The 18,420-nt window shown below is 52.7% G+C and overlaps 1 protein-coding gene across 1 annotated transcript in view; it reads right to left on the bottom strand.

Annotated features, from left to right (window-relative positions):
- Positions 1-1,926: 1,926 nt before the first annotated feature.
- The window catches only part of PI4K2A (phosphatidylinositol 4-kinase type 2 alpha), a gene marked incomplete at its 5' end in the record, with an annotated part of 34,110 nt that continues 17,616 nt past the window's right edge, over positions 1,927-18,420 (bottom strand). Inside the window, 5 exons of the mRNA XM_089667291.1 lie at positions 1,927-7,221; positions 11,816-11,875; positions 13,637-13,770; positions 17,699-17,798; positions 17,882-17,943. Coding sequence (XP_089523417.1) covers positions 7,060-7,221; positions 11,816-11,875; positions 13,637-13,770; positions 17,699-17,798; positions 17,882-17,943 — 518 coding nt within the window. The remainder of the gene's footprint in view (positions 7,222-11,815; positions 11,876-13,636; positions 13,771-17,698; positions 17,799-17,881; positions 17,944-18,420) is intronic.

The raw sequence follows: 18,420 nt of genomic DNA, 5'->3' as shown, positions 1-18,420 counted from the left end.
ACTTGGTCCCTTCTCTTCAAGGTGGGCGTGACCTACTCTTGTGGGATCATTACCCCTGCTTTGTATTTTCTGAGCTTACATGATCCATTCAGCAAGAACTACCAATCAGCATTTGAGGAAACCCAAGTTTCAAGCCCGGTTCCTCCATATTTAATTTCATTTCATTGGATCTGGTTGCATGTAGGCAAAGTTATACGGAACTGTGCCTGCACCTGATAGGAGTTGGCATAAACAGAAGGAACCAAGGACCAGACCATTCAGAAGTCCATATATCCTTTATTCTGGACGCTAAAGTCACAACCAGAGGAAAAAAATATCCAATGCGTTTTGGGGGCCAAAGAATCCCCCCATCATCATGGCTCAGAGTTGGTTGCCATGTCACTATACAGCCTTTGAGCTCTGCATGCCCACTGGTGATCCTCTTGAGATATCCATTTGGGATATTATACCACAGTCCATATTGGAATGCTAGCAACCAAGCCCTGATGAAAAGGGATTCTTTGCACCCAAAAATGCGCTGGACACTTTCATGTCACTGGCTGTGGCTTTACTGTCAAGAATAAGGCCTGGTTCATACCTATGCATATTGCAATCTACTGCGGGAAAAAAGTCCCTGACCCTTTAAAAAAATGCAGCGGCTGAAAATACATAGGTGTGAACATGTACCATAGAGGGCCAAGGTAAATGGACTGTAGCGAGTTTCCGAAAAATGCACTAAAAAACACATAGGTGTGAACCAGGCCTAAAGGCTATATGGACTACTGAACTGATGGTCTGACACCTGGCCCCTTTTCTTCAAGTTGGTTTTGACCCACTCCTGTAGGGCCATCCCCTCAAATTAGTGGTTTATAACCCATTTGGTAAGAAGTTCTACCAAGCATTTGAGGAAACCCAAGCTTCAAGTCTAGTGCTTCTATTATATTTCATTTTATTGGATCTGATTGGTGGTAGGCAAAGTGATACCGAGCACAATACTAAAGAGTGCCTGCACCTGATTGGAGTTGGCATGAACAAAAGGGACCACAAGGGCCAGACAATTCAAAAGTGCATACATCCTTTACTCTGGACAGTAAAGTCACAACTAGAGGAAAACAAACATGCAACCTGTTTTGAAGGTCAAAGTATCCCGGCTTCCCAATCATAATGGCTCAGACTTGGTTGCCATGCCACTATACAGCTATTGAGCTCTACACTCCAGCTATTATTCCCTCTTGAGATATCTATCTGGGGGGTTAGACCACAGTCCATATTAGAATGCTAACAACCAAGGCCCAAAGAAGGGGGATTCTTTGAACCTCAAAACGCGCTGGCTACTTTCCTTCCACTAGTTATGGCTTTACGGTCAAGAATAAAGGATATATGGACTACTGAATTGATAGTCTGGCAATGGTCCCTTCTCTTCAAGTTGGATGTGCTCCACTCTTGTGGGACCATTCCGCCAACTTTGTGTTTTCTGATCCATTCGGCAAGAACTACCACCAATCGGCATTTGAAGAAACCCAAGCTTCAAATCCATTGCCTCAATAATATTTCATTTCATTGGATCTGACTGGTTGCAGGCATGGTTTGGAGGACAGTTTTCCAGTTGGATCCTTCAACTTTTTAATCAAGAGATGTTGGGTGGGAGATGATCAACCTACCAAGCCTTTCACAGAGCCAATTTTGATCAGTTCATTGGGAACTTACCAAAATTTTCTCTGTGCATGGTCAGCTTTAGACAGCCGTGGAAGACAAAACTCCACCCAAATCAGTTTTGGATACACGTCCATCAGTGTTTGAACAAACAGCCCGTACCTTTTCAGCCCAACATCTTGCAAGCAAACCGGAGTTATCAGTTGACACTTAGAACATTGCACTATGACCGCCGGCTCTTTACCGCTCAACTCAGGCAGCCAGCAAGTGGCCAATAATCAGAATTCACAACCGTTGCTTTAACTGGTTCACATTTATTTATTCTGCTGCAGAGTTCGTGTTAAGAGTCATCATATCAATGACAAGCTTTTCCATCTTCCGAACAAATCCACGAAGATTTGCAGAATCCACCGAAGCAGATTTTGGAAAGGAAGCTAAAACATGAGAGTCCGTAAATAAGAGCTTTAATAAAATATAATAAAACCCTCACTGAGGGTTTAATCATTTTGCTTTGGAACAGGCGGAGGGAGAACAAACGGGCGGCTCTTTGTAGGTCAATGGACTGAAGCAAACGATAGGAAAAATCCAAGGAGGTGTCCTTCAAGTGAGCGCACTCTGTACCAGTGCATGCAGTTCACTCCGGGCGTAGTAAGTGCTATCCTATACAATACTAAGAGAGCCAGTCCACTGAAACATGCACAGTAAATACCATGGCGGTACTAGAGTTCAGGCAGGTTCTTTGCAAGGCTATGGGCATGACTTGGTCATTTCTAAAGAGGTTCTCGGTGAAAGAGTTAAACTCTTGTCATTCGTGAAGGGTTGAGATTTACAGGCCTCAGTTCATTGACTTCTACAGACCCAACATAAAGTCTGAGTATAGTAGTGTTGAGGCAGACCAGCCGTCAAGCAAGGTGTTGCTGTACCTACCTGTTCAGTACTATGGGTATCTAGGGCAGCTACTCCACCAACAGGCTGTCTCAGATAAGGAACCAGACTTTAATGAGCTGTGGTCTGTATTTCAACAGCCCCCCCACTCTAAGTGCAATGAGAACCTCTTATAGGAGCCCATACATGCTGGTCAGCAAGCAGAATATATGGCAAAGATGAGAGGTGTGCAGTCTATGAGTGTGTAAACTTCAGATGGCCGGGTCTGCAGTATATCGCAGAGGAAGTCACCCCTGTTGAGTTCCCAGAACAATGGAAAACTGATACTCGGGGTTCACAAACCAAAGCAATGTGACTTGCGGTAACCAAATTCTGAATGAGGAAGCGTTCTAGTTCTATGGAAGTCCTAAAGCAGCCCAATGTTGACTTGGGTATAAAAAGAGCAATTCTACGAAGCAGCTGTATGACAGTGGATGGAGATACTTGGATTTCCCCCCTTCTTGATTGAAACCTTCAGCTCTGACATGAAAGGATCTTATGGACAATTCTTTTAAAGGCCTTACCCACCCAGAAGCAGTTACATTAGTAGGGTGATCACTTAGAGGCTTTGGGGGGACATTTATCAAACGCATTGGATGGAAATTAGACTGCCTCTGGCTTGGCAAGGTCCTATCTGTGTATTAGTGGCCTGGAATACAGGGCAACCATCTGCTGAAGAGTTGCAGAGATCTCACTCCAAACAGACGTACAATGGAGGAGTGATCAGCGATTTATTGAAGTGCTACTTTAGAGCAGCTAAGGAATTTCGGACTCGTAACCTTGTAATCGGTCTGTCACATAATCTGTTGAAGGTCTCACGCACACTGGCCATTTAGTCCTAGGGTAGAAGGTTCCAGAATTTAGCAGTCTGGCCTGCTGCTGGCAGGTTGTCCACCTCTATGAGAGTCTGGCAGTTGCTGCGGCTGGAGGGGCCAGTCTGGCCTGGTGATGGCAGGCTGTCCACCTCTATGAGCGTCTGGCAGCTGCTGCGGCTGGAGGGGCCAGTCTGGCCTGGTGATGGCAGGCTGTCCACCTCTATGAGAGTCTGGCAGTTGCTGCGGCTGGAGGGGCCAGTCTGGCCTGGTGATGGCAGGTTGTCCACCTCTATGAGAGTCTGGCAGTTGCTGCGGCTGGAGGGACCAGTCTGGCCTGGTGATAGCAGGCTGTCCACCTCTATGAGGGTCTAGCAGCTGCTGCGGCTGGAGGGGCCAGTCTGGCCTGCTGCTAGCAGGCTGTCCACCTCTATGAGAGTCTGGCAGCTGTTGCGGCTGGAGGGGCCAGTCTGGCCTGCTGCTGGAAGTCTGTCCACCTCTATGAGAGTCTGTCAGCTGCTGCGGCTGGACGGGGATGGGCGGTTCACTGAGTGCAACTTCTGTTTAGGGCAGGGACAAACGCCCAGAACGCAAACTGCTTGCATTGCAGGCATTCGTCCTTGGATGCATACTGCTGCAGCAGTGGCCAGACTCTCATAGAGGCAGACAGGCTGCCAGAAGAGGGGCTTGATGTTGCGCATGTGCCCTTCAGGCGTAGCCCCATTCACCGGGGTTGAACATGCAGTGTGGATGAGGCCTAGCTACTCTCATTTAGCATTGCAAACTGCTTGCATTCCAGGCATTCGTCCTTGGATGCATACAGCCGCAGCAGCCGTCAGACTCTCATAGAAGCAGACAGGCTGCCAGAAGAGGGGCTGGACGTTGCATAACACATAGCCATAGCTAAATGTCAGAGCCTCCTGCACTGGGAGATCATATATAGGGTGTGAATGAAGCATAACTGCTCTCGTTTAGCATAGCCAACTGTGTGCATACCGGGCATTCGTCCCGGGTGCATACTGCCGCAGCAGCTGCCAGACCCTCATAGAGGCGGACAGGCTGCCAGGACCAAGGCTAGATATTGCGCCTGCACCCTGCAGCTGTAGCTAAATGCCGGGGGGGCCTCAGGCACTGGGGGGGCTAAACATCCAGTAAGCGTAAAGTCTAACTGCCCTAGTTTAGAATAGCCAGTTGCTTGCATTCCGGGCATCCGTCCCTGGGTGCATACTGCCGCAGCACCTGCCAGACTCTTATAGGGGCGGACAGGCTTCCAGGACCAAGGCTGGATGCTGTGCCGCAGCTAAATGCTGGGGGGCCTCAGGCACTGGGGGAGGAGATAAACATCCACTAAGCGCAAGACCTAACTGCTTTCATTTAGTTTCCCCAATTGCTTGCATTCCAGGCATTTGACAGGCGCAGCATCCAGCCTTCGTCCTGGCAGCCTGTCTTCCTCTATGAGAGTCTGGCAGCTGCTGCGGCAGTATGCACCCAGGGACGAATGCCTGAAATGCAAGCAACTGGCAATGCTAAACGAGAGTAGTTGGGCCTCATGCACAATGAATGTTTAACCTGATGCACGAAGCTTTGGCTGAAAGGCACAGGCTCAACATCCAGCCCTGCTTCTGGCAGCCCGTCTGCCTCCTATGAGAGTCTGACAGCTGCTGCGGCGTATGCATCCAAGGACAGACTCTCAGAGGCGGACAGCCTGCCAGGACCAAGGGTGGAAATTGCACCTGTGCCCTTCAGCCGTATCTAAATGCTGGGGGACCCCATGCACTAGGGGGGGCTAAATATCCAATATGTGGAAGGCCTAACTGCATTCGTTTAGCTTTACCAATTGCTTGCATTCCAGGCGGTCGCCCCTGGGTGCATATTGCCGCAGCAGCTGCCAGACCCTCATAGAGGCGGAGAGGTTGTCGGAAGCAAAGCTGGATGTTGCACCTTTGCCCTCCAGCCATAGTTAAAAGCTGGGGGGCCCCATGCACTGTGCACTGGGCGGGGGGGGCTAAATATTCAGTATGTGCAAGTCCTAACTGCTTTCGTTTAGCTTTACCAATTGCTTGCATTCCAGGCAGTCGCCCCAGGGTGCATACTGCCGCAGCAGCTGTCGGACCCTCATAGAGGCGGACCGGTTGTCAGAAGCAAGGCTGGATGTTGCACCTTTGCCCTCCAGCCATAGTTAAAAGCTGGGGGATCTCATGCACTGGGGGGGGGGTTAAATATCCAGCGTGCATGAGGCCCGACTGCTCCATTTAGCATTGCCTTGATTGATTAATCCCCCCCAGATTTGTGTTTGTACCCCAAGCACAGCCTTACTGAGGGAGTCGGTCTCTTGCTGGAGATTCCCTTCCTCAAGGAGGCCCATGAAGGACCCAATCTTTGGGAGCTCAGGGGTACAGACCTCTATGCCAGACATGTACATATACAAGGCAACCTTCAATACAACCGGCCAGCATCTCCCGATAACTAAAATATCCGTTGTGTGTGGAATCCGGGTTCGTTCAAACTAGGGGCGGCGACATGTATTTTCCTGCGTCGGATCAACGCCAATCACCGCAAAGGCAAACAGGAAACATTTGTTTTCTAAAGTGCCCTTTTAATGGCTGAGCAGTGCGGGAAAAGTGCACACCGTATGCGTTTTTCCGCAACGGATCGGCGCTCATCGGACTGCTTCATGTACCGGCCGTTTCTTTGCACGCCAGCCAAGCAGCGGTGCATAGAAACGAATAAAGTATCATTTTGACATTTCAATAAAGGTGGAAGAAAAAAAACAAATTAAAAAAAGTGCACGGTGCATTGCGCCCCACCCCTTCCATACCTTACACTCACAGCTGCCCTCACAGTAAAACTCACGAATCGCGCTGGAACACGCTGCGCATTCCTGTGCGATTCACATGCGATCTGGGTGCAGTGTCGTTTCCGCCCATTCATTTGAATAGGCTGAAATTGCGTCACACCACCTCGAATGTAGCGAATGAACCGCTTTATAAAATGCGCAGCAACTGGATCAGATGGTACTTTTGTACCGTGTGATCCAGTGCAGGCAAACGCACTGCGTTTCGGATGCAGTTAAGTGAACGCCAACAGCCACTGCAGATCGTATTTGCTGTGTGCTTTCAGCGCGGTGCAGGAGGCGTGCGCAGAATATGGGTTTCTGGTGTGAACTGGCCCATAGACTTTAAAGCCGAGTGGCGCCCTCAGCTCAGTCCTGATCTTTCAGTGTGTGGGAACCATAAGGCCTGGCTCATGCAATCAAGTGGCTTTCCAGCAATTGTGGAGCCACAAACCCAAAACGGCCATGGAGACCCTTGTACCCCCATAACCAGTGCAGAGATAAAATTGGGCCGAGGTCTGCCTTATAGCTTACACGCACGTTTGTTTTTTTGCTCCATTGCTGAGGCAGCCAATCACATTCAGGTTTTATATAGAAGTACAATTCAGGGAGGGAGCGACTAATCTAGGATGTCACACCGCTGGCAGAGTTCCCTATGGTATGCATGCAGGTGGAATGTACGGGGACTATGTGTACATTCCGGACAGTGAATGATTCGTTCGTCAAAGTGCTCCCATCACCTGGGCTGTAAAATTGCCTCGCTTGCCAGGACCCAGATAAAGACCGATTTGGAGGTCCGCGGCCTTCTATTACAGCCCCCGTCGCCATCTTTGCCTGACAGTGATTAGAGTTCAGTCTTTACCACCAGGAGAAGAAAGGCTTTCTGCTCTGGAAGCTCTGTGTGTACGACTCGCTGGAGCTTTTCTGATGTGACCGCGCGGTCTCCACTATTACGGGCGGCATCTGGACCAGCTGCAGTGGACTCCTCCCGTCTTTAAGTGCCTGAGTTAGGTTTAGGATCTGGAAGACACAGATGGAAATACATTACTTGTGAACAGGAAAACGCAAGCCTTCCCCCATATACACCATATTGCCAAAATTATTGTCTCCGCACTCCCAATCACGTGATTCGGGTGTCCCAATCACGTGATTCGGGTGTCCCAATCACGTGATTCGGGTGTCCCAATCACGTGATTCGGGTGTCCCAATCACGTGATTCGGGTGTCCCAATCACGTGATTCGGGTGTCCCAATCACGTGATTCGGGTGTCCCAATCACGTGATTCGGGTGTCCCAATCACGTGATTCGGGTGTCCCAATCACGTGATTCGGGTGTCTCAACCCCCTCCCAATCACGTGATTCGGGTGTCCCAACCCCCTCCCAATCACGTGATTCGGGTGTCCCAACCCCCTCCCAATCACGTGATTCGGGTGTCCCAATCCCCTCCCAATCACGTGATTCGGGTGTCCCAATCCCCTCCCAATCACGTGATTCGGGTGTCCCAATCCCCTCCCAATCACGTGATTCGGGTGTCCCAATCCCCTCCCAATCACGTGATTCGGGTGTCCCAATCACGTGATTCGGGTGTTCCAATCCCCTCCCAATCACGTGATTCGGGTGTCCCAATCCCCTCCCAATCACGTGATTCAGGTGTTCCAATCCCCTCCCAATCATGTGATTCAGGTGTTCCAATCCCCTCCATGGACACAGGTGTATACAATCAAGCCCCTAGGCATGCAGACGGCTTCTACAAACATTGGTGAAAGAATGGGTCGCTCTCAGGAGCTCAGTGACTCCAAGCGTGGTCCCGTGATAGGTGGCCACCTGGGCAATAAGTCCATCCGTGACATTTCCTGGCTACTAAATAGTCCACGCTCAACTGTTAGTGGGATTATAACAAAGTGGAAGCAACTGGGAACAACAGCCACTCAGCCACCAAGTGGTAGGCCACGTCACATGACAGGGCGGGGTCAGCGCATGCTGAAGCGCACAGTGCGCAGAAGTCGCCAACTGTCTGCAGAGTCAATAGCTAAAGACCTCCAAACTTGGTGTGGCCTTCAGATGAGCCCAACAACAGTGCGTAGAGAGCTTCATGGAATGGGTTTCCATGGCCGAGCAGCTGCATCCAAGCCTTACATCACCAAGTGCAATGCAACGCGTCGGATGCCGTGGTGTAAAGCACGCTGCCACTGAACTCTAGAGCAGTGGAGACGTGTTCTCTGGAGTGACCAATCACGCTTCTCTGTCTGGCAATCCAATGGACATGTCTGGGTTTGGCGGTTGCCAGGAAAACGGTACTTGCCTGATTGCATTGTGCCAAGTGTAAAGTTTGGTGGAGGGGGGATTATGGTGTGGGGTTGTTTTTCAGGGGGTGGGCTTGGCCCCCTAGTTCCAGTGAAGGGAATTCTTAAGGCCACATTTTGGACAATTTCATGCTCCCAACTTTGTGGGAAGAGTTTGGGGATGGCCCCTTCCTGTTCCAACATGACTGCCCACCAGTGCACAAAGCAAGGTCCATAAAGACATGGAGGAACCAGTTTGGGGTGGAGGAACTTGACTGTCCTGCACAGAGTCCTGACCTCAACCCCATAGAACACCTTTGGGATGAATTAGAGCGGAGACTGCGAGCCAGGCCTCCTCCCCCGACATCAGTGCCTGACCTGACAAATGTGCTTCTGGAAGAATGGTCCAACCTTCCCATAGACACCCTCCTAAACCTTGTGGACGGCCTTCCCAGAAGAGTTGAAGCTGTTATAGCTGCAAAGGGCGGGGCCAACTCAATATTGAACCCTACGGACTAAGACTGGGGGCCATTAAAGGTCATGTGTGTGGAAAGGGCGGGGCCAACTCAATATTGAACCCTACGGAGTAAGACTGGGGGGGCCATTAAAGGTCATGTGTGTGGAAAGGGCGGGGCCAACTCAATATTGAACCCTACGGACTAAGACTGGGGGGCCATTAAAGGTCATGTGCGTGGAAAGGCCGGCGGCCCAATACTTTTGGCAATATAGTGTATGATTTCCAGAGCAAATAGGAAACGAAAATCCCCGAAAGCAGAAGCAAGAGTGAAACTGCTCGATGGAAACTCAGTCTCTCAACCTAACCTATTAACCTTTCCGCTGCCAGAGCTGTTTTTGCACACAAAAAAATAATTTTAGGCCTGAAGATTACACAAGACCCCCAAACACGATATATTTTCTGAAAGCAGAGACCCTAGAGAATAAAATAGCGGTAGCTCCAATTTGTTATGTCACACATATTACTGCAAAAGTCTAGGAAATGCAAAATTGCAATTAAAACACACTAAAGTGAATTTTAGGGCAAACAACCGCAATAAAATCACCAAAATGTTTGGTAAAATATAAAAGATGAGGTTGCGCCGAGTAAATAGATACCCAACATGTCAAACCTTAAATTTGTGTGCGCCTGTGAAATGGCGACAAACTTCAAAGTGACCCGGAAGTGATGTCATACACGTTGCTTTCCGGGTCACAGTAAGAAGGGGAGGAGGGTGGATTTTTATCCGCTCTCTCCACCCTGTCCCCTGACCCTCCACCTGCTGTCACCCGCCATGTCGGTCCCGGGCCCGCAGGTGGTGGCACTGTTACCAGGGGAGTGTAGAAGCAATCGGGTGACAGTGCAGACACCTGACAGGCACGAGTCTACAAGATGGGAAGTGCTGAATAAATGATCGGCTCCAATATAAATACCTGCAATATACTAGAATAGACGGAAATGATTTCCTGGCAGATATTGTACCTTCTGTGTATCTTCCCTGTGATCCCATCACATGAGATATTACTGGCAATCATCTGTGCTGACTGTGACCACATGACTGACCACATGCTACCATGAGATGTGCAATATGGTGACAACACCCATCCTGTATGTACTGGCACTGTGTCAGAATTTGTGGACAGCAGAGTATATCCCTGAATGGGTGAGAGAGGGCACCCCGGGGGAGGGACGGGCGTCTCTGCATCCCGGGGGAGGGAGGGACGGGCGTCTCTGCATCCCGGGGGAGGGAGGGACGGGCGTCTCTGCATCCCGGGGGAGGGAGGGACGGGCGTCTCTGCATCCCGGGGGAGGGAGGGACGGGCGTCTCTGCATCCCGGGGGAGGGAGGGACGGGCGTCTCTGCATCCCGGGGGAGGGAGGGACGGGCGTCTCTGCATCCCGGGGGAGGGAGGGACGGGCGTCTCTGCATCCCGGGGGAGGGAGGGACGGGCGTCTCTGCATCCCGGGGGAGGGAGGGACGGGCGTCTCTGCATCCCGGGGGAGGGAGGGACGGGCGTCTCTGCATCCCGGGGGAGGGAGGGACGGGCGTCTCTGCAACCCAAGAGGAAGGCACCCCTGCATCCCGGGCGGGGGGGGGGGGGGGGGGGGATAGGGAGGGTTCAGGTGTCCCTGCATCTTTATCCTGACAATCCCTGATGGGGTAGATCTGAGCATTTCTCCTAGAACAGACATTGTCGTGCTAATGTGCGTTGTGTACCTTGGTGCACTGCGGTGCCAATCCCTCCACTGGCCTCCACTCAGTGTCCTCCACCCCCCTCTGCCAATCCCTCCACTGGCCTCCACTCAGTGTCCTCCACCCCTCTTTGCCAATCCCTCCCCTGGCCTCCACTCCTCTCTGCCAATCCCTCCCCTGGCCTCCATTCAGTGTCCTCCACCCCCCTCTGCCAATCCCTCCCCTGGCCTCCACCCCTCTTTGCCAATCCCTCCACTGGCCTCCACTCAGTGTCCTCCACTCCTCTCTGCCAATCCCTCCCCTGGCCTCCATTCAGTGTCCTCCACCCCCCTCTGCCAATCCCTCCCCTGGCCTCCACCCCTCTTTGCCAATTCCTCCACTGGCCTCCACTCAGTGTCCTCCATCCCTCCACTGCCTTCCCATTGCATTAAACAATAACATATGAAGCCATTTATAACTCCGCCCCAAATTATATCACCAATCTTGTCTCCAAATATCACCCAAACCGTACTCTCTGCTCCTCCCACGATCTCCTCCTCTCTATCTCCCTTGTCTCCACCTCCCATGCTCGTCTCCAGGACTTCTCCAGAGCCTCCCCCATCCTCTGGAACTCTCTACCCTAATCTATCAGACTATCGCCTACTCTGCGCACATTTAGGCGATCTCTGAAAACCGATCTCTTCAGGGAAGCCTATCCTGCCCTCAGCTAATAATGGAATCTTCTATTCCTCCTACCAGTCCATCCCCCACAGTTATTACTTTTGTACCACTAGCCCCTCCCTCCTAGATTGTAAGCTCCCAGGATCAGGCCCTCCTATCCCTCCTAGATTGTAAGCTCCCAGGATCAGGCCCTCCTATCCCTCCTAGATTGTAAGCTCCCAGGATCAGGCCCTCCTATCCCTCCTAGATTGTAAGCTCCCAGGATCAGGGCCCTCCTATCCCTCTTGTATTGAACTGTATTGTTGTTGTATTGTCTCCCGTTACATTGTAACCTGTCGGTGCTATAAATCCTGTATAATAATAATAAAAGGCAATTTACAGACACTTTGCGCTGCTCAGGGATTGGACAATGACCGGGTGAAGACAAGAGGATGACCAATGCAGTGATCAGGGGGGGAATACGAGGGAAGATATGTGCGCTCACCTGTCCTCTCATTACTGCAATCTGTTTGTGGAACTGTCCTCTGTCGAAGCCGGGATCTTTCTGCAGAAAACGACAGACGAGATCATAGGGTTAGGACTTCCTTCAGCCTGCACTGATCACACCAACCACCAATCACCTTCCTCCTTCCAGAGGACGACATGGCGGTGATAGTTGGCCAACATACTAGATCGGGGGTGTCAAACCGGCCGCCCTCCAGCTGTTGTGAAACTACAAGTCCCATCATGCCTCTGCCTTTGGGAGTCATGCTTGTAACTGTCAATCTTGCAATGCCTCATGGGACTTGTAGTTTCGCAACAGCCAAACGGCCGCCAGTTTGACACCCGTGTACTAGATCAAGACCCCATCCGCACGGGTGATCAGGTCCACCTGGCAGTTTTTCCCGGCTGACCTGCTCAGAAGGTCCATGCGTTGCTGTGGACAGGCGGGTGTATCCGTTTACACCCGCCTACCTACCTCTAGAAGAAAGCTGCACCACCTGACCTTACACATGCTCTGGCTGGTTGTGGCACCTTCCACTCGAGGCTACAAGCCGTCCCTTGGCATCATCACATACATGGAGGGCTATTAAGTGGTTCTAAAGTCAAAATGTTCTCTGCATCAAGGTAGAAAAACGCCCCACTACCTGTCCTACCTACCCCCATCCCTAAGCACTTACCTGATCCCGTCACTGTTCCAGCGCTGTCTCGGGTGCAGCACCGCTCTTCTCACAGGAGACACTGAGGGCAATAGAGCCCTAGGCTCCCGCTGCTGTCAGCCACACGCCTGTGAGGAGAGATGGGGGCAGGGGCGGACTGAGCATTTGAGCACTCGGGCACTGCCCGAGGGCCCAGGGTCAGTAGGGGGCCCCATGAGATACCCCTGGTATCTTTTTATAGGCTTTTTTGGGTGTGGGCGAGGACACGGGGGCCCCATGATCCCCTATTGCCCGGGGGCCCCATGAATTGTCATTCCGCCCCTGAGTGGGGGTGTGGCTTATCGGCGCTGTGAGTGTCTATGGACGCACACAGACTGGCTCAAAGTGCACAGGTGCCTCAATAGCACCTGGCTGGATGAGAAGGTACCCGGAGGAAGAAGGAGAAGGGAGCACCAGTGGGGGGCTGCCAAAGAGGGGGTAAGGGAGCGTTGTGTGCAATGGAGTGCATCTCAGTGAGATTACCTGTTTTGTAAGTGCACATCTGGAACTTTCTGACCTTCTGAATATATAGATAGCCGTGTGACTTTACCTTTAGACACAGCATATATAGAAAGCCGTGTGACTTTACCTTTAGACGCAGCATATATAGATAGCCGTGTGACTTTACCTTTAGACGCAGTAGATATAGAAAGCCGTGTGACTTTACCTTTAGACGCAGCATATATAGAAAGCCGTGTGACTTTATCTTTAGACGCAGTAGATATAGAAAGCCGCGTGACTTTACCTTTAGACGCAGTAGATATAGAAAGCCGCGTGGCTTTACCTTTAGACGCAGTAGATATAGAAAGCTGTGTGACTTTACCTTTAGACGCAGTAGATATAGAAAGCCGTGTGACTTTACCTTTAGACGCAGTATATATAGATAGTCGTGGGACTTTACCTTTAGACGCAGTAGATATAGAAAGCCATGTGACTTTACCTTTAGACGCAGCATATATAGATAGTCGTGTGACTTTACCTTTAGACGCAGTAGATATAGAAAGCCGTGTGACTTTACCTTTAGACGCAGTAGATATAGAAAGCCGTGTGACTTTACCTTTAGACGCAGTAGATATAGATAGTCGTGTGACTTTACCTTTAGACGCAGTATATATAGATAGTCGTACCTTAAACAGCTCATAAAGATCTTCCTCTAAGTCTTTGACAAAATTGGGGTCTGAAATTTTGGGCAGGATGAGTTCTTTGATCTCCTGGGAGAACGGGACTTTGGCTTGTGATAACCAGGCCCAGTAAAAGGGATCTAGAAGAAAAACACAGACAAAAAAATGTAAAATAGGAGCTTTAACCAACACGAAGCCAATAGGCTAAGAAAAGGCCTGTACACCGATCAGCCAGAACATTGTGACTGCTGGCAGGTCAAGTGAATAGCATTCACCATATCATTACAATGACAGCTGGAAGTGGGCGGGATATATCAGGCAGACAGTGAACATGTTGTCCCTGATGTGCTGAAAGCAGAAACCATGGACAAGTGTAAGTGGGGAGAGGTCATTGATGGAGGTGGGGAGGGATGATGGAGGTGGGGAGGGGAGGCTCGTTGATGGAGGTGGGGAGGGATGGCTCGTTGATGGAGGTGGGGAGGGAAGGCTCGTTGATGGAGGTGGGGAGGGGAGGCTCGTTGATGGAGGTGGGGAGGGGAGGCTCGTTGATGGAGGTGGGGAGGGGAGGCTCGTTGATGGAGGTGGGGAGGGGAGGCTCGTTGATGGAGGTGGGGAGGGGAGGCTCGTTGATGGAGGTGGGGAGGGGAGGCTCGTTGATGGAGGTGGGGAGGGGAGGCTCGTTGATGGAGGTGGGGAGGGGAGGCTCGTTGATGGAGGTGGGGAGGCTCGTTGATGGAGGTGGGGAGGCTCGTTGATGGAGGTGGGGAGGCTCGTTGATGGAGGTGGGGAGGCTCGTTGATGGAGGTGGGGAGGCTCGTTGATGGAGGTGGGGAGGCTCGTTGATGGAGGTGGGGAGGCTCGTTGATGGAGGTGGGGAGGCTCGTTGATGGAGGTGGGGAGGCTCGTTGATGGAGGTGGGGAGGGATGGCTCGTTGATGGAGGTGGGGAGGGATGGCTCGTTGATGGAGGTGGGGAGGGATGGCTCGTTGATGGAGGTGGGGAGGGATGGCTCGTTGATGGAGGTGGGGAGGGATGGCTCGTTGATGGAGGTGGGGAGGGATGGCTCGTTGATGGAGGTGGGGAGGGATGGCTCGTTGATGGAGGTGGGGAGGGATGGCTCGTTGATGGAGGTGGGGAGGGATGGCTCGTTGATGGAGGTGGGGAGGGATGGCTCGTTGATGGAGGTGGGGAGGGATGGCTCGTTGATGGAGGTGGGGAGGGATGGCTCGTTGATGGAGGTGGGGAGGGATGGCTCGTTGATGGAGGTGGGGAGGGATGGCTCGTTGATGGAGGTGGGGAGGGATGGCTCGTTGATGGAGGTGGGGAGGGATGGCTCGTTGATGGAGGTGGGGAGGGATGGCTCGTTGATGGAGGTGGGGAGGGATGGCTCGTTGATGGAGGTGGGGAGGGGAGGCTCGTTGATGGAGGTGGGGAGGGATGGCTCGTTGATGGAGGTGGGGAGGGGAGGCTCGTTGATGGAGGTGGGGAGGGGAGGCTCGTTGATGGAGGTGGGGAGGGGAGGCTCGTTGATGGAGGTGGGGAGGGGAGGCTCGTTGATGGAGGTGGGGAAGGGAGGCTCGTTGATGGAGGTGGGGAGGGGAGGCTCGTTGATGGAGGTGGGGAGGGGAGGCTCGTTGATGGAGGTGGGGAGGGGAGGCTCGTTGATGGAGGTGGGGAGGGATGGCTCGTTGATGGAGGTGGGGAGGGATGGCTCGTTGATGGAGGTGGGGAGGGATGGCTCGTTGATGGAGGTGGGGAGGGGAGGCTCGTTGATGGAGGTGGGGAGGGATGGCTCGTTGATGGAGGTGGGGAGGGATGGCTCGTTGATGGAGGTGGGGAGGGATGGCTCGTTGATGGAGGTGGGGAGGGATGGCTCGTTGATGGAGGTGGGGAGGGATGGCTCGTTGATGGAGGTGGGGAGGGATGGCTCATTGATGGAGGTGGGGAGGGGAGGCTCGTTGATGGAGGTGGGGAGGGGAGGCTCGTTGATGGAGGTGGGGAGGGGAGGCTCGTTGATGGAGGTGGGGAGGGGAGGCTCGTTGATTAAGGTGGTGGTGGGGGGGGATGGATGGCTCATCGATAGAGGTGGGGGGGGGGCATCGGAAGGCTCATTGATGGAGGTGGGGAGGGGGGGGATGGAGTTTGTTGTGTATGGGGGCTGTGTAGCTGCAGACCAGTCAGGGTGTCCATACTGACCCGTGTCCACAGCCAAAAGTGCCTACAATGGGCACATGAGATCAGAACTGGACCAGAGACCCATGGAAGGAGGGGATCGGTCTGAGGAATTCAAGGATGGTTTGAGAACACAACATATTTGCGGTGTTGATGTGGCCTCCAGATTTCAATCCAATTCGAGCATCTGTGCGATGTACTGGAAAAACGAGTCCGATTCATGGAGGCCCCACCTCCCAATTTAAAGGACTTAAGGGATCTGCTACTGACAGTTTGGTTCCGGCTACCACAGCATGCCTTCAGGGATCCAGTGGAGTCCATGCCTGGACAGATCAGGGCTGTTTCGGTGGTAAAAGTGGGACCTGCTCAATATAAGGTGGGTGATCACAAGCCGACTTTTAATTTTTGGTGAACTATACTTACCTGTTCTCCAGGGCTGCAAAGCTCCACGCCAGCCACTGACCACTTCAGCCTGGCAGCTTCCTGATATCATCCCCTGGCAGTTTCCATAGGCTGAGCCGAAATGACGTAACTCCTGCGCATGTGCGCAAGTTCCGGCATCCCAGCACTGCTGAAATTCTAACACTGAGTTGCGCATGCACAGCTCAGCGTACAGTGAGGACAGGCAGGTAAGAAACTTTAATGCAGAAGAGGCGGGGGAGAGACCGAGCACGGGAGAGAGACCTAGCACGGGAGAGAGACCTAGCACGGGGGAGAGACCTAGCACGGGGGAGAGACCGAGCACGGGGGAGAGACCGAGCACGGGGGAGAGACCGAGCACGGGGGAGAGACCGAGCACGGGGGAGAGACCGAGCACGGGGGAGAGACCGAGCACGGGGGAGAGACCGAGCACGGGGGAGAGACCGAGCACGGGGGAGAGACCGAGCACGGGAGAGAGACCGAGCACGGGAGAGAGACCGAGCACGGGAGAGAGACCGAGCACGGGAGAGAGACCGAGCACGGGAGAGAGACCGAGCACGGGAGAGAGACCGAGCACGGGAGAGAGACCGAGCACGGGGGAGAGACCGAGCACGGGGGAGAGACCGAGCACGGGAGAGAGACCGAGCACGGGAGAGAGACCGAGCACGGGAGAGAGACCGAGCACGGGAGAGAGACCGAGCACGGGAGAGAGACCGAGCACGGGAGAGAGACCGAGCACGGGAGAGAGACCGAGCACGGGAGAGAGACCGAGCACGGGAGAGAGACCGAGCACAGGAGAGAGACCGAGCACGGGAGAGAGACCGAGCACGGGAGAGAGACCGAGCACGGGAGAGAGACCTAGCACGGGAGAGAGACCTAGCACGGGAGAGAGACCTAGCATGGGGAGACCGAGCACGGGGGAGAGACCGAGCACGGGGGAGAGACCGAGCACGGGGGAGAGACCGAGCACGGGGGAGAGACCGAGCACGGGGGAGAGACCGAGCACGGGGGAGAGACCGAGCACGGGGGAGAGACCGAGCACGGGGGAGAGACCGAGCACGGGAGAGAGACCGAGCACGGGGGAGAGACCGAGCACGGGAGAGAGACCGAGCACGGGAGAGAGACCTAGCACGGGAGAGAGACCTAGCACGGGAGAGAGACCTAGCATGGGGAGACCTAGCATGGGGAGACCTAGCATGGGGAGACCTAGCATGGGAGACCTAGCATGGGAGACCTAGCATGGAGAGACCTAGCATGGAGAGACCTAGCATGGGAGACCTAGCATGGGAGACCTAGCATGGGAGACCTAGCATGTCTCTTCTGTATTAAACATCCTGCCTGTGTACAATATTTGTATTAAATATGTGATATATATCCAAGAAATCTGCTACAAATCTGAACTGCCGGGATGGTGTTGTTCTTCCTCCAGTGCACCCCATCCGTCAGTTTATTAGAAGGCGGGGCATAGAAACTCACACGCTCTCCAGGAATCCGGATGCTTTAAAGGGAAAGCGAGGCCATTGTCTATGGCGGCGATCTTGATGATGGGTTCCCGAACCAACACCCAGTCCGAGTCCTACAGAAATACAAACACAGCAATTGGAATCGCCGTACGCAGGACTCTGCCACCCCCCCACACACAAGTAACAGCTCTTATACCCGACTGGCTGCATTCTCCATTGGATAGTCGTACTTTATCAGCCAGTTATCGTTCCCTCGGTCTATGGGGGGGAAACAAAACACCAATAAAAGGATTAATGCCTAAAATAAAAGTATAAAACACAATAAAGGATTAATAGGTATTACACATCATACCCCCAGTGTACACAGAATTCAGTGTCCAATCAAGCCAATCTAAGGCCGGCCATACATGGGACAATTTCCAAACGATTTTTTGTTAGAAAATCAGGTCCAAGAATAATCAACCGATTTTCACTCTGTTAGTGGGGCAATGGCACCGGACGATTTTCGTGGTTCTTCCCGATTTCCTGTATCAGGCATGCTGGAAAATTCACGAAAAACGACCGATTTTCGAAATCATTGGTGGCACCGTCAGATTACAGAACGTACGATGTTTTCGATCGAAAAATCGTTTGGAATTCAACCCATGTATGGCCTGCTTAACCATTAGCCGCCCGGCCAATGGCCGTTTGGCAGCTTCAGATGTGTCCCTGCATTCCGGGTGCACGCCATTTGGC

This window comes from Staurois parvus, unplaced genomic scaffold (genome assembly GCF_062004578.1).
Source record: "Staurois parvus isolate SC_StPar_1 unplaced genomic scaffold, SC_StPar_1.0 ptg003155l, whole genome shotgun sequence".
In the NCBI taxonomy this organism is placed as follows: Eukaryota; Metazoa; Chordata; class Amphibia; order Anura; family Ranidae; genus Staurois; species Staurois parvus.
This window is presented reverse-complemented; position numbering and strand designations above follow the sequence as displayed.